The sequence below is a fragment of the Plectropomus leopardus genome, chromosome 22 (genome assembly GCF_026936395.1).
Source record: "Plectropomus leopardus strain MGB_pleo_1.0 chromosome 22, ASM2693639v1, whole genome shotgun sequence".
NCBI lineage: Eukaryota > Metazoa > Chordata > Actinopteri > Perciformes > Serranidae > Plectropomus > Plectropomus leopardus.
In genome coordinates this window covers 10,170,298-10,194,262 of record NC_142197.1, presented here as the reverse complement: position 1 = coordinate 10,194,262, position 23,965 = coordinate 10,170,298, and the positions used below count along the sequence as shown (strand labels likewise).

Here is a 23,965-nt window from a genome sequence, read left to right as displayed (position 1 = left end):
ACTCTTAATTCTATGATTTGTATGAACTAGCCAACATTTTCCGATTTGCACATTAGATAACCATTCTGGTGCGCTGGGAGCATTTGTTTATTTTTTCACAACATCACAACTTGATGTTTCTGATTAATTTGCTTATTCTACTCGCACTCCTTCTTGCTTCTCAGCTGTCATCATATTGCACATCATATTGTACAAGTTTAAAGAAATATTGTGCAATTTAATAACTAACATCCTGTACTGATCTAAAAATATTTGATATTGTGTGCACGGATTTTTAAAAGCTTATTGTTTAGTAGGGGATCAGATTGAACAGCACCCTTGAACTCATATACATGGATATATACATGGATAACAAAATTTCCACCACCAAACAGGCCTAACAGACGAAAGCCAAAGAGCCCCAAATGACCTCAAAGAAACTTATAATAACTTCAAAAGGGGCAAAACAACCAAAAAGAGACACAAAATTACCTTGAAAAAAGAACTCATAATATTACCCCAAAGAGACACACAAAAGGACAAAATAAAATAAAATAACTACAAGACACAAAACAACCAAAGAAGAAACAAAATGACCTCAAAGAGAAACAAAATAACCACAAAAAAGGGACAAAACAACCAAAGAGACACAAAATGACCCCAAAGAGACACAAAATGACCTCAAAAAGACACAAAAAGTGACATACAGAAGCAAAATAACTACAAAAAGGGACAAAACAACCAAAAAGAGACACAATTTGATGACATAGAGAAGCAGAACAATGACAAAAAGGGACAAAACAACTGAAAAGAGACACAAAATGACTACATGAAGACAAAAACAAACAAACAAAAAAAGACAAAAAATGACCAAAAGGAGACATAAAACAATAACAAAAATTACACAAAAGTGCCTCAAACAGAGAAACAATATCTACTGAAGGAGCAAAATCACTAAAATGAGACACAAGAATGAGACTTATTACATGTCTAGGCCCAATGTATCATAATCCACTAATTTTCCGCAGTCTTCATCCTCACTGTAGTTTAAAACTTGGGTTAATATATGAGTTTCAGCAGTTCTATAGTTCTTCCTGCAGGGGGAGTGAGAAACCAGTTTTGAGTCTCCTAGTGGTCTTTTTCCAAGTTGATTTCTTTTGTCTTGATGCATTCTTCTTCTGTCAAAAATGAGACGTCCAAGTTCACAAAGAAAATTATATATTGAATGCTTAAACGCACCTACCTTTTGTTTTTCTTTATTTTCAGAGACATACTGAGAGATAAAAACAAGAAACGTACATTTGTGTGTGCATGCGCGTGTGTGTGTGTGTGTGTGTGTGTATTTACAGAAAGCCTGTAGATGGATTATGTGTGTCAGCACATGCTGAGCGGTGACACTGCAGCTGCAGCTACAAACCACCTGTCTCTGCCTGCTGAGTCTGTTACATTTTTGCTTAAACACACCCCACCTCAACCATCATGAAAACGTTGTCAAATATCCAAATGATTTTTATTCACCACACAAAATTCAGTCTTTACTTCATTAACCAAGGACTTGTAATCTGTTATCATCATAGTGGAACCTACATTAGTAGTTCAGCATTTTGCTTTAACACAATAATTACTGTAGAGAGATGACATAAATAGCAGCAGAAAAAGGCTCTGGCATGTGGCAAAGGTCATTAGCAGACCTCTAATCGGAGATGTTTGCTTTCATGATATCTATATTAGACCACTAATGCACAACCAACTATTTCTAATTTCTTTTCAATTCAAAAAACTTTGCTGGTAGGACATTTGACATGCTTTGCCAAAGCACAGTTCCAATTAAAATACAGTGAATTAAATTAACAACAGATTGAATTAATAACAATATAAGTAAAATAGACTAAATGGGTATTTAAATTAGAAAAGAAAATATAATATATTAACGTATGCAGTTCATTTAAAAACAAACAAACTAACTGGCAAAATTGTACTTTTTTTTATTTTTATATGGATATTTTATCAAAAACAAACAAACAAAAATTAAGATGGGGTACAAATATATATTCGATTTAATCAGTTACCCTTATGAAACCAAACCAAGCCCAAATCTCTGTCATGAAGACCTCATGCCTTAAAAACGAAAAAGCCCGGAGTGGAGCATGGAATAATTTTGTCAATTTCACAGTCATACACTGAAGTGCTTTTTGTTGCTTTGTAATGATGTTCAGACCCTTTTTTGTTGTGTGAGGCCTTGTGATGGCTAAAGTTGTGCCTCCTCGTCATGGTTGATGATCTGGTGTAATTATAATCGTTGCATGGACACCTGTTACAGACACCATAAATGGCTATGATCGCTGTATGGGGCTCAGTAATCAGCCGTCTCAACTGAACTTTTAATAGAGAAAATGTTTTAAATATAGAAGAGCGCTGAGGTCCTGCCACAAGCTGTATTTAGAGAGTTTGATATCCACAGACTTACATTGCATTGGGTTTAAGAGACTGAAGTACTGCATTTGAAATTCTGAATATTTAGAAGTAGTCTTTCGTGGATTAGTTCAGTGTTTTGGAAAATATTGGCTTTCTTGAGTCTGGAGTCAAAGGTATCCTTTGGCACTGTGAGACCCACCCTTTACAGTCTGTATGTGATGCACAGCTGCCTGACACAAATTATGTAACATTATGTTTATAGAGACTTTTTGGCTTCTCAAAGGAACATTCCTCCCTCACCATCTGCTCTTACTGGTTTTACTTGGTCTTTATACCATGCCAGTTGTCCTGAGTGTCGAGTCAAATATTGTCACTGAAGTGGTTAGCCTTGTTTATAGGTCTGTTTTCTGCACGAGGTTGTGGTGCACACATTCCCTAAAGTCTGCATATAGTTGCATTGCACCTTTTTGATGAAATGTCCATCACAGAAAAGTGAAAGTCTGGGTCGGATATCTGCAGCTACACCAGATTAGTCAAAATTTTGGCTCTATCCCTTCGAGGCTTATCATCATTAAACCGTTCGCTGATGGGTTCCAATACTGAAATTGATAAATCATGGTATTAATTTGTTACCTTTATCTGTGTTCTAATATTTTATTTTGGTAAAACATCTAACTTACTGCACTTACACTCCTAACTTTCTATCATTTCTCTTCAGAAGCGTTTAAGAACAAAGCTTGGTTGACTTTTCATGTGCTTCTTCCTGAAAATGTTCACAATTTGATCAAAGGATGCCAGGCTCTCTCTGCCAGATCCCACTCTGTTGTCTGCATTATACTGTCTCTGTCTCCCCCTCTCGTTTTATGTTCCCTGTGTTGTCTTTCATATTCACCATCTCCATCCCTCGTCTCAGTAACTCCCCCTCCTGTTCTCTCCCTCTCTCTTTCTGATGGATCCCTCAGATCCTCCACTTCTAAAGATGCGTTTGTTCCCCTCTTTTGCCTTCAAAGATTTGGCCTGCGTCAGACAGGGGCCTGGAAACGTCCTGCACGTGTGATTCACTGAGCAGTGAGGCTGATCAAAACGACAGAGACTCGGTGGATGTTGCCGGATGCATCAGCTTATCCAAGGTTAGATTTGGTTCACACACCCATCGAACATGGCTTGATCTTTCGCCTGAAGAGCATGCGAAACATTCAACTGAGAGGTCATTTGGAAATATTTGTTCTTTCAGGCTTTGTTTCTTGATACAGAGGGGATTACAACAGATAAGAAATGAGACCAAACAGTAACAGTGATAAACAGTGATGGAGGAAGTATTCAGATCCATTACTTAAGTAAAACTAATACCACCCAGTGAAAATGTTACTTATGAAAAAGTAAGCATAATCAGGAAAATGTACATTCATACAATTGCACATTTTTCCATCCAGCAGGGCTTTGCAGATTTGGGCCACAAGAAATTATGGGCGGTCCCCTCATCTAGCACCATTTTCAAGTTTAGTCTGTAACCAGGTACTCAGCTGCATGATGAATTTAGTGCCAAACAGCAAATATCAAAGTGTCAAAGTTAATGATGCGTAAACACAAATTGATTTTAATGCCACAAATGTTTTTGATGCGCAATTAACGCACACATGTTCTGTAATTATGTCCCTCAGCCCACCCTGTATAAGGAAATTGGGAAGCAATGCAACATTGTGGATAGCAAGCAGAAGCAAACCTTCATGTGCAGAAATAGATAAAGAAAGGGTTTTTTAAAATGACAAGTTCAGCTTCAAAGCCTGGCCAGACGGTTCTCTCTACAAGACCAAAGTTATTTGCATTTACGGTCAATGTGAAGTGAGTTACCACCAGAGTACATCCAGCCTCAAATACCACTTGCTGGCCAAACACACAACTGAGACAGACCATGCTGGATAGTTTGCAGCTCACTTGCACTTTATGCAAGTAGCCAGAAAGTGAGACACTGAACACAAAGTTAACACAATGAACACTGATAGTGCAGCAGCGTTCGAGTACAGGCCCTGCGTTGCACATAGCCTCCAAGAGCCATCACAGTTTCTCCACAGAAATATGCTGACGTTTCTCTTTCAGTATATTTTTTGAGCATGCAGTACCTTTGAGGTTATTCTGGAGAGTAATTGTCATTGTTCTGGATTGTTGCAATAAAAATAAACATAGATTCGCATAAAGTAAGCATATTTGTCCACTCCCTTTAAGGTACATTTCGAACAGATAAATAAAGTGCAATTAATTTGCGATTAATAGCGTGTTAATTATGGACAATCATGCAAATAATTGCGATCACTTTTTTTTATATACCTGTTAATCATCATATTTACATTTTAATTGTGAGAATGTTGAAAATGATAATTTAAGCATTTAGCCTAAAGCATGGCTGTGCCTAAAAGAGCCTTAAAGAGCCACAACCATGGCTGTAGCTTCTTTTAGTTAATAATTTAAAACGTGTTTGAGTTCTAAAACTGGAAATCCCATGATGCAGGAAATCTTCAAAAAAAAAATCCCCTCCTTTAATAAGCTATATTTACCAAACCATTTGACATTGTAATACAATTAAGGAGAGAGCAGGCGAGGTGAAACCATCTGGACTTTGATTTAAAGACCAGAGCCTTTTTCCTGTTGGGCTTAATTTGTTCTGTTGCTCCAAAATGGACATCTGTAAAAGTCCAGATGACACACAGACAGGGATGTGCTGTCAATATACAGTGACTAATGATAGCGTCTTGATATTAGATGAAGCGGCAGTCTGGAAAGCATGCAGGAAATCCTGGCTTGTGTCAAAAGATAAAGCTGTAGATCATAAAGTTTGGCCAGAGTAGATACATTTGAGGCACAAAGTACATTTGGTAACATAAATAGTTGGGTAAAACATTCATCAGATTCACCTGTTCCATTTGTGACAATTTACTGCTGTATATGTGGCCAAAGCAAAGGTCATATTTTTGTCTTGGCACCATTCACTCCATTAAAGGGTGTATCAAATGACAACATTCATAAGTACAAAAGCGAAAAGTTAATTTTGGAGGAAGGAAACAAGATTTTCCAAGTAAAACAGAATAGAACAGGACAGCTAAGACCCTTCATGTCCAATCACCTTGGATCACCCCTAAAGCCTACTTCCTGTCACTGGATTCCTGTTTCACCCTGAGGCCCTCCTTCGCCGGGCCATAACTTCTCCTCCTGACAGAATAGCTTTCACTAATAGTAATGTGATCAGTCAGTGCACAGAGGGGACTGAGGCTCCCCATGTCCCGAGTGAGACATCATATCACACACATTCGCCATCACTTCTCTTTCACTGAGTCAACAAGGCGCAACCATGCTGACTGTCACCAAGGAGGAGACTTTGGTGCAAGAAAACAGATGGGGTTTTTTGTATGGTGACCTAGAAAAGCTTTATGTGTCATTACTGATGGTCAGTCAAAGACAAACACGGGGATGTCCAACAGCAACTAATAATTTGCAATAGGCATGAAACGCTTCCCTCATTCTTAGAGGAATAGATCTGTGTTTTGGGAAATAAGCTCTCCAAGAGTAAGATGAGAAGATCAATGCTACTCTCAAGGCTGTTGGTAAATATGAAGCTACTGCTAGCAGCTGGTTAGCTTAGCTGAGCACAAATACCAAACAAGCAGAAACAGCCAGCGTGGTTCTGAATCCATTTAACAGTGCCTCAAAAGCTCACTATTTGATATAACTACAGCTGTCAAACAATGATTTTTTTAAATCGCGATTGATTGCTGAATTTTAATAGTTACTCGCAATTAATGTCATTTATTTGTTTTGAACTCAATTATTTTGCATCACAAAACAGTTATGCATTGTCTTAATTTGGAATCAAATGACTATAAAAGACTACATGAGCATAAAGTGGCCATTTCTGTTAGAGGGAGAGTCATGAGTACCCTTAGAACCCATTTTCATTCAAATATCTTGAGGTCAGAGGTCAAGGGACTCCTGTGAAATGACCAGGCCATTTTCCCTTCACCAAAATGTTTCCTAACTTTGGAGCATTATTTATCCTCCTTCCTGAGAAGGAGTATAAATTGAATGACATGATTGGTACAACTAGATTCCTCAAGTTTTCTAGTTTCAAATGATACCAGCATCTTTGCTCCGACTTTAAAGGTCATCTCGGTACAGCCTCTTAAAGACGCAATGGCACCGTTCTTTTTTCTTTTTTCTTTTTTTTTTCTCAGATCATGTTGCACCAATGTCAACACATATGTGTGTCTTTGTACTGCATAGACAGCCTAGTTTTATGTCAGGGCCCCTTTCTTTACCATCCAAAAAATCTCATCTGTCTCCATCTGTAAGCTTCCACTGTTTATGTTAAGTTACACCAACCAGTTGGTGGGAGTTGCTTCATATTCACACCAGAACTTGAAGGGAAAATTTTGTTATTCACTATATCTGGCAGCTAAATATTAAGCAGAAGCTGGCAGTCAGTTAACTTAGCTTAGCATAATGACTGGAAAAAAGTGTGAGGGCAAACTTGGCTCTGTCTGAAAGTTTAAAAAAAAAATCACTCCACCAACACCTCAAAGCACACTAGTTCAACTCTCTTTATGCTAAGCTAAGCTAACTGCCTTTTGGCTATAGTTTCACATTTAGCAGACAGATATGAGAGTGCTTACATGGAGTTAAAACACGTGTCCGCTCATTTTTGCCAGGAAAGGCACTGCGTGGGGGGAGATGCCTATTAAACTTTAAACTTGGAAATAATTTGTTGCCATGGTAATGCAGAATTAATAAATGAAGTGTGCTTGGCAGCCTGTGGGGGAAGAAGAGGGGTGGAAATACAGTATAATGCAAGATTTTTGCATGAGTGCAGTTTCTTTAATTTGTACATACAATTCAATTTGTTTGTCTTGCAAGATAGTGAAAAATATAAGAGGATGTGACAGTGACATTTCAACTTTACAGATACGAGTCAGATTTGAAAGATGATTCATCATATTGTATCATATCACGCAGCTTGAGCTGCTATCCGAGCGCTTACAACCTGCATATTTTCACAGATGCCAGCATTAGGAAAAGTAACCATAAAACCAAACATATTGTAGGAGAAGAAAACACTCTGTGACTTCTCTACTTGACTTTTAAGTGTAATTTGATGTGAAAAATGGCCGTGGGTGTATTTCAAATGTCATTTGAATAAAATGCAAAGGCTTTTGCCCCACAAATGTGTTTTAATGAGCTGCTACATTTTTTATATTAAACCTTATTACTAGGCACCACTTCCTCATCTCAGCCCTCATATTAAAAATGAGACTTTCAGAAAGCCGGTTGAAACTGATTATTAAAAGCTTAACAGGGGAGGTGAAAATTAAAATGATGCTTTTCTATTTTTTTAAAGGGATACTTCGCCAATTTTCTATCCAGCTTTGTATCAAATTAGTGTGGGTAGTTTGTGTAGAGGAACTGTGGTGAACTTCCTTATATCTAACCATTGCCTTAATACAATTCAGTCCCACACTTGGACTGAAATCATATCAACTGATAAAACTAGGCAGTGCTCATTATATATAAATTAAGATCATGTCACTGCGCACTGTCTATTTCTTACCTAAAATTTCCTTAGAAATAAATTTTAGCACCGTGTTTAACCCTGCAAAAATGGAAGCTAAAAACTCAAAAAAGAAAACTTAGTAGCACTGATCAAATATAAATGAAGATTGTGCGGCTGAGATACCTATGTCTTGCCTTAAATGATTTTAGAAACTCGTTTTAGCTTACTGTTTAACTGTTATACGAGACTGTTTCTTGCTGGCCGCCATTGTTTCACATGTACAAGTTCTGATTTTGTCATCCACCAACATAGACTGCCTATTTAAAAAAAAAAAAACATTGACTTTGAGACCAGGAGTGCTAGATTGCTTCTCATTTCCAAGTTGTGGGACGCATTCATGGAGCATTTTATTCTTTTATTTAAGCATCATTTTCTCTGTTTTTTCTTGGTCATATTGCACCAATTTTAAAAGCATTCTACGTCTTTCTACTGAATCTCAATATTTTTAAAAGGTCATCTTTCCAGCAATATTATACTGTATTTCTTTAAACAGCAACCAATACTTAAGTGTACCAAGTGGTGCAAATGAAAAGTAAAAAAAATATAGGTTTTCAGTTGAAAATGCCCACTTGTAAGTTCATCTTTATTTTCCCAGCAGCTGTCTGAGAATAGCTTCTCCTCTTTATTATACTGAGTGTTTATCTCTCCTGTTTTGCCCTCGCAGTGCTGCTCCCATTGTGAACACTCACACAGCGACGTGCGCTCACTGGTTGGGAAAAACAACAGCCTTGTGGCTCGGTCGTGAGGAGTCGGCGTGGAGACAGCGGAAGGGTTGCTAGGCAACGGCAGACGGGCAATTCCCTGGACAGGTGGGTGGGGTCGAGAGCCGGTGATGGAGGCCACACCTGCTGCCTGCCAGGCACACAAACACACACACACAATCCTAATTCACTCAGGAGCACAACCTTTACATCAACCCCTCTGTCGCTTTCTGTTACACACACACTTGCACTCATGATTTGACCTCTTTTGCTGCTCTTTTGTGGAAACATGACCTGAAGCAAACTGTACCTCCACAGGTTCAAAAAAAGAGCAGTGAGCTGCATAACTGGGAACTAAACAACCTTTACACAAAGTTTAATCTAAAATGTCCAGAAAAATACGTTTTGGTGTCTGTGTCCAGCTGTAGCCAGTTTTCAACCAGTTGGTTTTGTTATTCATTTTCAGAATTGCTGAAGATGATGACTAAAACCATCGTTGTGCATTTTTTCAACAAATAGATTGCAGATCTTCAAATATTAAAGCATTTTCCTTCTTCTTGTTGCACATTAAATTGACAAAATTAGCAAGATTTCATTTAGATGAGGTTTTTCCAGATTCGTGGTATTTTGCATGTTTGCTCATTGATGGAACTGAGACATTGTTAACAAAATTAGTTCCACCTGTGCTTTTCTTGCTGTGACAGGTCAAAAGGTCAATACTTTTCCCTTTTAGCTCTGTTTACTTCTCCACCAACTCCTGAAGAAAATATTTATTTCTAGCTGCTTTGTTCACAGCTTGCTGCTAACTGTATCTGTGAGGTTGGACAGGTTACACAGGGTTTGGCAGAGTGTTTTTACTGATGAGAGCAGTAAAGGCTTTTCAACACCAGGGGGTGTTTTTTTTTGTTTGTGCGACTAATTTTCATGTTAATATTTTTTCAAACTTTTTTTTACGAAAAAGCTACTTTTTTCCATAAGAAGGTTTATTTTTCTGAGCTTTTGTACTATAAATGAATGCATTAACCAAACATATTGCACTTATACTCAAGAGGAGTATCACATGTTAACATGGAGGCTCCTTGGTCCAAACCAAGATGGCAAACTCGCAACCTTGACAAAGCTAGCACACACTGATCCACGCCCTCCATTCCTATCTTTCACAATAAAAGCCCTAGCAATATTTACTGGTGTATACCATAAGGAACTCAAACTCCTTAAGAGCGATTTGCTGTAAGGAAGGAAACTCAAAAAATGTTTAGACTACAGTAGCTAAAGCTATAAGACAATTTACTACAAACAGACTGCTATACAGTACTCTGAGTCAGGAGTAGAAAATACATCCTCATACAATAATTTGTATGATATCTTATAAATTAGTACCCCATGAATGACATTTCATACTTAATGTAAAGTTACTGGCAGGCAGAGTTAGGTTTATGAAAAGAAGCATAGCGTCCGCCTGCCTTAAAATAACTCATAGTTCAATTGGCTTCTCATGCGACACAAACACTTCTGTCTCCTTGGAGAAAGTCATGTGTTTGTTTGACCCATCCACATCCCTAACGTGTCTCATTACAGGGACTTTCAGCCTGTTTACAACCTCCCTAATTACTTCTGTCAATGCATTGGTCATTTGACTGCAGCCTTCCCAATTATGTGGTATATACACAAATTACAGGCTTGGGATTTTGAGGGTTACAGACAAATTTTGGCGCAATACTTTTGTAGGTACAATACATACAAACAGTGCGTGTGAACAACCTAGATAGCTTAACTAGTAATTGTAGTTGTCATGAATTTGTATCACTGGTGGCAAATCTATTTGCATCAACACCTTTGACAAATATTGCAACTGTTGTTAATTCACATTTCTGCTAGTATGTATAGTTTGATTCAAAATATTCACAGGTGAAAATGTTGAACTTTTGGGTTGTTTATTTGTCACGTCCCCAGTGTGTAAAGAGTGAACTTAAACAATAAATTGTGGGCTTTAAAACCAAAACAACGAGAACAGACAAATCTTGATCAGATAAATCTTAAATATGGATTTGTCACTACTAGCAACCCCCTGATATATCACACATGTTCATTGTATCTATTGTTGACATAAGAATATTGATTATAGCAGCTTTAAGGACAAACATTACATAAAACCACACTGTGTGACAGTAATCTGATCATTTATGTGAATGAGACGTATTTAGTCAAACTGAATTTGTCGCTTTTCAGAAGCTTTTGTATAACAAACTAATCCCTGTGGAAATCCCATGTAATCCTATTTAGGAGAGAGTTGCATTTGCTGGCCTGGTTCAGAAACAGAAGCAGCATGAGGGATTGGTGTTGGATTTTGTGGCAACACATGGTGCTTCTTGCTTTTCTTCCAAACTCGTGTCTTCAGAATTCATATTTTAAAAACAGGATCCTGGCATTTTGTTATTTATTAATTGATGATTTCGTAACTAACGTGTGTTTAAAATGTGAATTCTCATCCATGTTTATGTAATATATTTCTATACAAGCTCTCCTCTTTCTATCTGCCTGACACACTCTGTTAACCCCTTGAAACCAGGATTGACATCAGTTTTCTTGTACTTTCGTCAGGCGTCTTTCACAAGCCATTTACCCCTTTGAAATGTAAGCAAATTGGTTTCATTTATTTGAAAACTGGACATGGGAAGAAAGGCAATGACCTCATTGGGAAGAAATACCCCACATATATCAAGAAATTAGTAAGTGGTGACAATTGGTCTGAAAATTCTTTTTAAAAATGTCCAGAAAACTATATTTATCATAATTGTAAAAAAAAAACCCCAAACTTATAAAATATACATAATATGTATGTATTTTTTTCTTTACTTTTCTGCACTTTCTTCCAGGTAATTTTTTTGTTTTTGTTTTTTATGCTTATTTTCAGATGATTTTCTTGTAACTTTTTTCTTTCGCAAAATTAGAGTCCTGTCTTGTGAAGTTGCTTATTGCCTTCTACTTATGTTTTCAAAAGAAGTTAAACCATTTTACCCAGGTTTCAAATGGTTAACCTGCCATGCCTCCTCACTGTTTCTCTGCAAATACACTCCTCTCCCCCACCTCCAAGCCCTGCCTGGCAAGAGGTCCCAGTGGAGAAGCTTTTTTATTAGTTATAGTGAAACCTGAGTAGGGGGACATGGTCTGCTATTTGCACAGTAAATCTATTTGTGCGATTCATATAACAGCAGGTAAGCAGCCTTGTTTGTCTGTGTTGACCCTCAATGGCAAACACATTGAACTCATACACACTCCAACTCCACACAAACATGCAGACAAGAAGAATAAGATCAGAAATAATAACTTTGGGGTCCCATAATAAGCGAGGAGCTCTGAGGAAATTAGTCAGAGATTAGTTTTGTGTCTGACAAGGGGCTTTGGAGAGAAACTCATTAGAAAGTACAGTATATTCTTCTGGTATTTACCTTGCTGATTGTCCCAGCAAAAGTAGAATGTCACTTCATATTAAATTTTCCACATCCCTTGGAGCAGGCGGAATTTATTATCACATTTCTGCATAAACGGATGCGCAGCACTGCCGCAAATTAAATGAAGGGTTATAATAATATACATAATAAAACAGAGGACATTTATTAGATTGAAATTGTGAGTTTTTCTTAAGATGTTTCGCTGAATCCAATTTGGAAAGTAGTCTCAGGTTGAGGGCCCAAAAAAGTTCTCAAAAAGTCTTCCTCTCGTTTTTGTAATCCACTCCAGATGGCTTCTGCCTTTTTATTTTCTCTCTCCACATCCATTCCACGCCACCATTTTCAGTCTGATTTTGGTGGGTAAACAACTTTGGTCAAGACCAGAGTTTGATTAGGGCCCGAGCATGAACTGTAAATTTGGTGGTAAATTTGGTGTGTCTGATCTTAACACCTTTGTGATGAAAAGTTATAAAAGGTCCATGCAAAACCTTTACGGTTTTCCATTGGTGCAGAGTTTTCATGTTTCCCCGTAAAACGGGGAATTGGTTATAATCTTCCTGGAACTTCATATGTTTGATGAGGGTGCTCCCTGAATACATCTGTATAACAATATTCACTAGTCGTAATAGTGCCTAGTTGTGAAGATAATAGGTTTTCCTTCAACGCCATTGCTATGGCAATGCAGTATGAACGCCAAAAAGGATGTTGTTGTAACTTCACATTGCATCAACCGACTGGCCCCAAATTTTACAGGTGTGATCATGCTACAGACCTGAAGATATCAGCATGTCAATTACCTGTCATACTCACTGTGCCACCTACTGGCAACAGAACATCAGCCTTGAGACCACAAAGTCTGACAATCTCATGCAGACAAACTCAAATACCTCTTTTAAATGTCTTCATAAAACTCACTTTTAGTGTTTGGCTGGTCATATTAATGGTTAATTTTGACAGAATTTCATCCTATTTTATACCTTGAACATGTTTTCTTAAATTTATTGTTGTTGTTTTATAAAGCACTTTGGAACTTCTTTTTAAATGAGCTAAATAAAGTAAGTTATTTTCATTATTATATAGAAGAGGTGATGCCCAGGGGCCCATTGTCTCACTATCTGCCCATGGCTATCATGCCAGAATTGATATGTGCAGCACTGTCCATCTTCTACTAAGTTTTAAAAAACTAATAAATATAAAAAAAGAGTTAGAGTTTTGTAGGCTATAGTCAAATAGAAAATGTATTCTAACCAAAGAAACTATAATTCTTCTTTATATAAGTTGTTGTTTCCTCTGATTATCATCAGCTAGATGCCATTTTAAGGCTGATAAAAAAGGGAGACTTGCCCATTAGTCGAAATGACAAGTATAGGCGGTGGGCAGGAAGGTGGCTGCATGGTGGCGAGGTGTTTGTGCCAAGTGCCCGGTGCTTGATAAGCCGAGAAAATCACGCGTAATTGCTGCTGCGCGTGGTGGGCCCGGAAACCTATTTGTGCGTCAGCAGAAACACAAACACAAAAAATCCGTACACTGTAAAAAATGTCAATAATAGTCATCCACATTTCAGAAGTTTACATGGTTTATCATCTAGTGTAATTTTTATTTTTTGATTTGAAGCAAAATTCGACCAGTGGATTCATATTGTTTCAGTTTTTCTTACTTTAGAATTTTCACAGGACAAAAAAAGTTAACATCTTTGGTGAAATAAAGCAGAATATATCATGGTATATGTGTCTCCTAAGCCACAAAAATTCAAAAACATATTGAAACGCATTATATTTTACCCACTTAAGTACACTTTCCCGCGTGTCCAACACTAATAAACCTCGTTGTTAAACGACGCTGATCATGTTTTTTTTTGTCTTTTTTTGCAGTGTGCGGAGGGGCACCACTCTGCCGGCCGAGCTGAACATCTAAATGCGCCCTCCCCTTTTCTCTTTTTCTTTTTTGACACACGCCGTAGATCCACTCTAATAGCCTATCGCAGTTTGAGACACTCAGCTAACAGTCACACACAAACACACACAAACGCGCGTGCACTGCTGAACCAAAAAAAGCACACTCCTCAACTCCACCGCTGCTGGGGGGAGGGAGGGACACAGATACCAGATGAGATTTGTTTCCAAACGCGCACCGATGGCGGTGTAAGGCGTTTGGTTGAGAAGTGCGCACGGTGTTGTGGATTTGTGAAAGCCCCCCTTTTTCGTGCATCTTCTTCCTGCCTGGATCCTGGTGACGGGGGAATTAAAACAAAGATATGGATTACTCAGTCTGCCTACTTCTACTCCTGTCAACCGTTTCGTCTGTGTCGACCGGACAATTCCCAACAGCACAGATGTGAGTACAGCTTCATAACAGCCTGTTGGCTTTTCAAAGTCTTGGGTGACATGCTGTGTGGTAGTTTTATTTTTCACGGGCAAGAATTGTTTCTGAGACGTTTCTGCGCTACACTGAAAGATAAAAGTTGCATTGAAAAATCGTTTTTAACTGTTTAAATTGCTGTTGGTGAAACATTATCCTCGTAGCGTCTCAGCAGAAGCAGAAAGCGTTTCCTCTTCTGCCAACTGATGATGATCGCACATTACTTCGGATACAACTTTACCCTGTGAAACATGAGATTCAAAGCTGCCGTCCATTTGTTGCCAGCTTGCAGCTGTGAGACATGTGGTTTGCTGTCAAATGAATCACTCCGGGGAGGTGGACTGAGGTCTGAATGTGGCGTTTCCAAACTTTTCCTGCAGCATCTCTACATGCAGGCACATTAGACCACAGTTTTTCTGAGGGATCTGAGTGTTTTTTCTTGATAAATCAGGTTGATTTTACAGTACAGGGCAGTTGATGGTTAATTGAACTGTTTTGAAACAAAACTGCCAAAACATTCAGTGGATTCAGTGTCTGAAATGGAGATTTTTGGTGGGATTTTTATTTCTGTCCTCTGTGATGGTAAATTGAATATCTTTGGATTTCATTTCCGTTGGTCAAATAAGACAAGCAATCTGAAGAAGTTACCTTGGCCTCTGGCGAATAGATTTTTTGCTGTTTTTTTTTTTTTTTTGATTAATCATAGAATATGATGTAATCGTTGATTCAGAGTAGCATTTCTAATCCCTTTGCAAACCATGTGGACAACTTGTGAGATTTGTCATCAGATTTTACTTGAAAAACTAGTATTTTTGCAGAATGGTCACACATGGTGATTGACTATCTTCTGCCGGGGAGGTATTTGTGCAGACTGTGGGCAGTGACTGATGTGATATACACAGAAAGCCAGCTTATGTCAACTAGCTCTCGTATAAATACTGTGAAATATGATATTATTAATACATTTTTCATTTTCCCAGTTCCACGCCTGTCTCCCATCTTACTGCGAGCCAGCATCTCTCTTGTTAACGTTTGTATTTTTAATGGCCAATATTGTACTATATCAGCTTGTTAGACACAAACACAGTCAGTGTCTCCTCCACGCATACTTGTTTGATATTTGGTGCAAGGTACAACTTGGTTTGTCAAAGTTCACCAAAGAGAAATTTATGTGATGCCTAGATACATATTTGCTTTGCCACAAAGTTTTTATACTTCCCTTGGCTGGTATCGAATGGAAGTGAATCGGAGGCAAGTATTCAGCAATGATAATTTTGCTTTTGTGTGAACATAACCGTATAAAGCCCAGACAAGACAAATTCATGGTGCTGGTTAGCTAGTTAGCACATTAACAAAACAACCTGATGCTGAAAGAACAAACATTATTCAGGAGTAATGCAGTCAGTGGCTAAAAAATATGAACATACTTAATGTAAAAAGTCTGTTTAGATCACACGCCTTCACTTTAGGCATTTGTTTTCTTTCCTCCCTTTTGTTTCTCCTCTTGAGCACTGAGCTGAACTGCCAATCAGAGTGATTTCCAGCGCGCTCTGCCATCTCCGAGGTCGATCTAACATACCGAACTGGCTAAAAAAAAATAGAAAACAAGGGCGGAGTGGTAATGGCAGCAAAAACTAGGGTTACAGATGCTTACAGAAGGCCCGACATTAACAGATGGCCTAACCTCAGCTTGGTTTGTCAGGGCTCTTAAGGGCTCATTTATGCGCAAGTTTGTAGAAAAAACAGCAGTCTGCAACACTCCAAAAATCTTACACAATGTAAACAAAGGTGCAAAGTTTAGGCAAAGACCAGAAAAGAGATCACTGGCACTCAAAAGACTTCACAAATACATAATCAGAATGGCTTTTTTGCTGAAACATGTTCATATCAACTTTTGCCCAGAATAATTAAGTAAAGTCTAATGAGTGCCAGTGTTCTATGTCTTTTCTGCTTAACAAGTTTGTTTTCATCTCGAGTGAAATTTTGGACCCCTATATGGAGACGGACAGAGCCTCCTGTTCAAACTCATTCATTAACATCATATTTGTGCATGTTCTCTGAAAGCTTACGTACAGTATATGGACGAAATGGAGCCGTATCATCAGAGATTGTGGGGGCAGGTTAGTTTAATTCAAGCGAGATATAAAGATCTAACCTGCTGGTGTCTGTTCTTTTGCTAGTTTACAGTAATCTGTTTGCACTCAGTATCTCTTAAGTGTTTCATAATCCTTCTCCAAATATGGATGTAGAAGTACTTATTATTTACAGGTTAGTAGTTCTGCTTTGCTTTGTTATTTACTGTCACAGTATTTTTCCTTCCAACCATGACCTGAAAACTGTCTCGTTGACCTGCAGGCTGGGTTATAAACTCGAGATAAGGTTGAGATATCACTCTCCCTGTCTAAATCTGACTCCCAACCACTATATTTGGAGCGCAGCATTAATAGATGTAACAGATGATATATCCACCGTTCCTAAATTAAACAAATATGTAGGTGTGTGAGCTTGTTTAAGGCTACAGTGCTGCACCTCACACTTAATCAACAGGTTTAAGATATTCCAGATGGTTCTACCGGAGGCTGAGCTACAGCGTTTCGGTTTTGAATGCAGCCCAAGTCCGATCCCCCGGAGAGTTGGTGAGCCATGATGGCACTCAGCCTAATGGCAGAGCACAATGATGTCAGACTAGCAGAGTGGCCTGCCCACTCCCTATATTTCATGGGCACTAAGTGGATTGATCTGTGGGTTGTGTACATGATATTCACACAAGCTTGGCGAGCTGCAGACCCACTTTCACTGACACAGTTGACTTAGTGAGTGGAACTGGCAATCTGTGCCGGAAAAACAATATTAAAATTCACAACAAGATTGGCAGGAGCTCTTCTGTTTGAATTAGGCAAACTTCGTTTGGAAGATGATGCCAGAATCAAAGGAGAAAACACTCCGTCATCTCACGGAGGCTGGATTTTGACATCTGCTTCTTGGCCATTAGTAATAATGACAATTTTTTTTGCTATGGAGCAAAAAAATATCTGAAATTCTCTGTCCGTGTGTTTTTCTGCAGCCAGTCTTGGTATGCTCTTGTGGTGATGGTGATTTTGAGTGACAAGCTTCGCATTGACCCCTTACGGTGAAAGTCCCAGAGAAGCAGAGAGAAATTAGAAGAGAAACTAGAAAACAGAAATTTGGATAAGCTCATTGTTTTGTTTTGTTTTATTACTGAAAACACATGCACACTGACTTTGCCATTGTCTTCCTTTCTTTCCGTCCTCCTTTTTTTCTCACCTCCCTGTCTCATGGCTTGAAGTGTGACTGTATCTCTGGGCTCCATCTCTAACCTCACATGCCAGCATCTGTCTGCTTCAGATCTTCATGTCCCCTCTCTTTCTCTCAGCCCTCCCTCCATTCCTTCTCACTATCGTCCTCATCGCTCTCCCTTTCCGTCTTGCTCATCTCCCATCCATCTTCTTTCCGTCCGGCTCTCTGTGTATCTGTTCTTCGTCTCTCTCTCCTTTTCTTCGTTGCCCGAAGGCGGATGATTAACATCATCGAATCTGAAATGCAAAGTCTGATGTCATAGACTTGTGCCCCAGAGATCTCGGCGCCAGCAAGCACATTGAGCGATCAGGGGAGATGAAAAGAAAAGATAGAGATGGAGAGAGAAAGAGACAGCAAGGAATTGCAGACGGCTTGGCCTTCTTGATCCCATATATCTGTTTTCTATGGACATTTTTCTGCGTGAATTCTGCATGTTGACTGTTAACGCCCTCACAGCCCAAAAACACAAAGCACGTCCAAATTTTAGTGCCATCACGTGCCAACGCTTTGTGCTGAATTCAACCATCCAGTCCAAGACTTGATCATATGCTTCTCTCTGGTTTTTGTCTTAGTCACTGTCAACAGACATATTTTGTCTTCATCCTCCCTTTTTTCCACTGTCTCTGTCACCCTCTGCTCCATTTCTCCCACTCTCGCTTGTGATTTTTCTAAAGGCTAACTTGATTTCATGCTCAACCAGCTAAAGAGCCATGCTTCTCGTGTTCTCCTCGTCTCTGGCGATCAGTGGGCATAATGTGAGGAGGCACTTCATCTGAACAGAGGCAGCAACATAGGCAGTTTTGAGCTGGGTGTGTGTACAGATACATACTGTATGTACCAAGATTCAGTATGTTTCTGAGGTGTGAATTCTGATCACACAAGGTCCAGACAAGATACAGACAGCTGTCAGTGAACTTTCTGATAAAGCAAAAATAAATTTTATGAGATTGTCACACCACAGAAAAATATGTCACTAAACACAAACTTTAAATGATTAAAAATATTCCCAAGTGTATACATTAGGTTTCTTTCCTTTGAGATGCTGGAGGCGAGTCCACTGAAAGAGCTGAAACAAAGAATGAGCCACTGTGAAGCGACAGACTCGTTAGCAGCTAATGAAGAAGCACAAAGCACACACACCTGAGCCATAAGAATGAGCCGCCACACAGTGACAGACTTAGTACAAGTTTCCTGCAGGTCCTTAAAAAGTTTTAAAAGGTATTGAATTAATTAATCTAAAAATAAAGCCTAATTGGCAGTAAAATGTCTTAAATCATTCTTTTGAAAAGACTTAAAGAAATGTGTAGAAATCAGAGGTGGAATTTTTATTTATATTTTTTTTCTGACATTGCATTGAAAAAGTCCCAAATAATTGGATATGAATACTGGATACAATACTGAATTACCTTCAGTATTGGTTTTTGTAAAACAGATTTGCTTAAATTCCACTTGCCTTAAAAATCCTGAAAACAAAAATGGTTAAAACTGTTAAATCATGTTACATGTACATACATGTTTTCAAGTATTTTCCAAAATATATATGGTGTACAGAAAGATATCTCTCATTTTACTAAACCAACACTTTAAATGAATAGTTTGACATTCAGGATTCTTATTTCCTGTAAAAAACCAGTGTGTAAAAATGGATTTCTGCGATGACTTGTTGGAGTCCCCACTGGTTGCCTGACAGCTTCACAGTAACGACAAGACTTTATGCCTGGCATAGAACCCCATAAAGCCACAAATTGTCATTTTTACACTTTGGGCTTTTTTTGCAACCAGCTTTTGTACAGATTCAACAAACTAGATGTTCTGTGTTAATTAGCGAGATTTATAGGTGCTGGTTAGTGGATGTTATTTCCTGTTGACAATGCCATTTCCAGTCATTATGCCAGGTAGGGTTACCAGATACCAGATATATTCAATCCTTGATATAAAACTTGCATTAAAAAATTATACTTACTCTTGATATCACAGCTAAAAAAGTTATAGGCACACAAAATAGGAAATTTTCTCGTATTTGGTACAGAAAATGTTACTCAAGTCCTCCGTTGCTTCATTGCTGGAGGGCATACCTTGGACAGCCATAGATTGAAGAACAGTTGGTTTTGGAGTTTTGGGTTGAAAATTTGATCATAGATCTGCATTTTTTTTAAAATAACTATGGTACTTTTGATGTTTGATTAATGAAAATTGTGACATTTTAACCACATGGTATCAAAGAAATAGTGACGTGTCTATACGTTTTTCAAAACAAGTGAGAAAAACTGCTTTTAAGATAGAGATACCATCCTGATTTCATGAATTAGGTGTCATTTCTTTGATGGTTGTTTACTTTCATGCATTATGTCTTCATTTCAGTCTTGACACTTGTTACATCCCAGCAGCCCGACACTGACAGAGGCCTGTAATGAATATGGCTCAGTTCCCACTTGAGGCCAGCCAGCCATATGCATCTTATTTCATGGCCAAACTTCCTGTGGATCCCAGATGCTTGGATGCACTGCTACTGAACAGTTTGCTTATAAAATTGGATATATTCCAATAAAAAAAAATATAGAAATATGTAGATAAATATCATCATAATTTAATCTGCAATGCTACTATCAGACAAATAGTGCAGTTGTGATTTAAAAGTTGCCCTGCAGCAAAGAGAACTTGTTAATGCGTCATTGTGGCGCCAGAGGATTTGAACCAGAAAATGTGCCTATATCCCTGGAAAATCACGCCGGCTACAGTCACAGCATTCAACAAATCGGTCTTTTTTAATAATTTTACAAACTCTGTTTTATTTGTGTCAATGGAGAAAGCTGCAGGCATTCTGCTTCGATTGAATCAGAGAGCCTTGATCTTGTGTCTTGCTTCAGGAGAGAGATTTAAAATATCTCAACTAATATACTCAATGATGAAGAAAAAGAAAACAGTTGATAAATAAGATTTACCTCCGATTTTGATTCCGGTGTCAAATCTAACTTGGGATTATGACACTGATAATACGGAGAGGTTTGAGGAGCATAATTCAAATGTAATGAGCAGATGGAAATGATCAGCTCGGGCTTGTCTAGGGTTTCCTTGGCTCTGATTTGCACCTCTCAGCCACAGGAGAGTCAGTGCTAGCAGGTATATTTCAGGAGGCATGCTCTTGCCTGGAGCCAAGCAGCTGGCGGGCTATATCTGTTACAAACCTACATACAAGGGTGCGAGATCTGTGCCCATGGACAATGCCCATGGGTTTGCTCTCTACTCTCAGTTTGTTTTCTTCCTTTTAGCTTCTCTCGCAGTTTCTTTTCCAAAATTTTGTCCCTGCTCATTTTCACTCTTTATCTCTTTCTTTGTCTCCCACTCACTCCCCTTTGGATACACGTGAACCCTAGCTATATTTAGACAAGCCTCTGTCTTTGGGAAAGGGGCATTGCGTGTCCCGACTCAGTCGTGGTAAAGATACAGGACAGAGGGGTTTAGAGTGGCATTGACTTCCCATAAATCGTCCCCCTGCTCCCACGCTGATATTTTGTGAACCCTTTGTTTATGTATGGCCTCTGAGTGTTGCTTTAGTGTCTGGTTTAACCTTTTCGTTCTTGACACATATAGTCGTGCCCCCCCTCTGCACTGTATGTGAAAATTTAGGAGTAACGAAGCGACCCTAGCGCTGTATGACTTCCACACAATCCTCTGCCACATGGAAATTCCCAAGAATTTTCCATTGCAGCGTTGCCCAGGCAACCTTTGGAATAGCTAACAGCTGTTTGGTCAGGAGCCCGGTCCCGTACAGGAAGCACATCTGTATAACGTAATGTAAAGCATGGGGAGTGTAGTTTTTAAGCTGCGTTGTACATCAGGTGTCACTGCTTCCATACTTCATTGTTTATTTATTTAAAGCCTTTTATATGTCTCAAGGGACATCAAGAACAGGCCTACCAAACTAATCAATAATCAGTAAACAGTGTTCAACAAACACAGAGAGGTGAAACAGAACAAGATATAGAATAGCACGTAGGAGAGGAGCAGAGAAAGGTGTGTTTGACTGAAATTTCAGCATCGAACCCTGTGGCTCATCTTGCAGTTCTCATGGCAAGTTTTTGAGTTAGTTCTTTCTGTCTTTTAAGTTCTTCATCACATATTTCAAAAAAATAATGCCATTTTTGTGGCTCATAAAGACTTTTCCATATCTTGTTGAATATATTAGCAATGCATTGTTAAAGAGACAGTTCACCCCCAAATCATAAATACTTATTTTTCCTACTACCTGTAGTCCTGTTGATTAATCTAGATTTTTTTTTGTGAGTTGTGAGTGTTGGAGATATCTGCCATAGAGTTGTCTGCTGTCTCTAAAATAAAATGGAACTAGATCAGCTTGTTGTCCTTAAAGCACCAAAAAATCCTCAGACCTTGTTGTGAGCAGTTTCATGTAGGAACTATTTTTTTTTCTACTGAACTGCACCCACCAACCATATCACTGTGCAGAAGGAAGCATGTATCTGCTATTAGCTCACCTAGCACCCCAGAGCTAGCTCACACTACAGCTCAGCCGAGCAGGGCGCCATTAATGTTTACATCTCGTGCTGTCACGATCACAAGCTTCTTGTTCATGAGGAGACACCCGCTTTCGTCTGTGCAGTGATACAGTCGGCAAGTGTAGTTCGGTCAAACTAGTTCCATTATGTTGAAGAGGAGGCAGACATCTCCATGACCGATACCTCAAACATTCAATTCACACCAAAACACTCTAGACTGACAACTACAGGTAAGAGGAAAAATAATTATTTTTCATTTTCGGGTAAACTGTCCCTTTAAGCTAAAAGCAAGGCATAGCCCACCTGACAACCACGACAAACATTTGTCCTATTGAAAAAATGTGCATTTTTTCTGTAGCTTACCACTCAAGCTTTATACGTCAACTATCAATATCCATGCTAATTATGTTGTCAGCCTACAGACAGTTAGCTTAGCTTAGCTTACCATTAAATCAAGAAGGAAACAGCTAGACTGGCTCTGTCTTCAGGTAAAATATAATTAGCTTTCTCAAAAACAGCAGATTGAGATGTGTAAATGTTGTGTAAAAGTGACATGTTGTTCTTTTGTAGAGTTTACTAACAGCTAGAGGCTTGTTTTTACACACAGCCTATGGTTGAAGTGTAAACAGAGCCAGGCTAGCTTTTTACTCCTGTTTCTGGTGTTTTATGCTAAGCTAACCATCTTCTGTCTCTAGCTTTATGTTTAGCGTATGAAATGAGACTGGTATCAATCTTTTCATTCACTTCTCAGCAAAAAGGGGAATAAGTATATTTCCCACAATGTTTCAAAAGCTTTCTTTTTAATCCATTTTCTTTAAAGTAATATATTAATTAATATTTCCAGGGAAAAAAATGATTATTCTGCACACAAAGCTCAGTGTGTGGCAAATACCCAGTAGTAATAGTTCAAGAGTGTCCATTAGCTAATTCTAAAATAAAAATTATAACTAGAAATGTGGTAAAGGGCTTAATATTAACTTGTGTTAATCACAGTAGAGGCGGTAAGTGTTTGAAATATCTCCAGTGAGACTCTACAGGCCCATTTGATGTGTAATATTTTGTGAGGGAGACGCAGAGAAAAGTGGACCCATGATGGCCTGTGATGGTTTCTCTTGAGCCCCTTAATGGAGTCATATTGGCGCATAAGAGCTGTTATCGCCAGACTACACTACACTACTACACTACACTGGACAGGGTGCCATCAGGGAAACTAGTACTCAGTACAGCACTAACAGTAGTCTGCTTGCGTAGGCGTCTAGATTGACGTTAATTGGACATTTTGGCCAGGGGGGGCTCTCTAATCTCTCTATTTATACCCATCATCCGTGAACTGTGTGTGCGTGTAGTGAGGCAAGAGGGTAGGGTTGATGTATGGATGGATGGGTCAAGAGTTTGCTCAGAAACTGTGAAGGTGACAGGGATGTGGAGGTTTAGTCATTTGAGCGGAGTACAAAATGACATGTAGCAGAGAGAAAGACGGCTGGAGGGGCAAGCATGAGCAAGAGGAGAAAAAAATAAGCTTTAATAAAAAGATTACATTTTCTGTAATAATTTTAGTCATGTTGTGCAAATCAAATCTTTTATTCTATGTGGAGTGCCATGCATCTTAACAAGCTTTTTTGACCCATATTC

At 38.7% G+C, this 23,965-nt stretch overlaps 1 protein-coding gene across 1 annotated transcript in view; it reads left to right on the top strand.

Moving 5' to 3' along the window:
• The first annotated feature begins 14,081 nt into the window (after positions 1–14,081).
• LOC121961115 (calcium voltage-gated channel auxiliary subunit alpha2delta 1a) overlaps positions 14,082–23,965 on the top strand; it is a 113,550-nt gene continuing 103,666 nt past the window's right edge. The window contains exon 1 of the mRNA XM_042510981.2: positions 14,082–14,477. Coding sequence (XP_042366915.1) covers positions 14,398–14,477 — 80 coding nt within the window. The 5' untranslated portion in view covers positions 14,082–14,397. The remainder of the gene's footprint in view (positions 14,478–23,965) is intronic.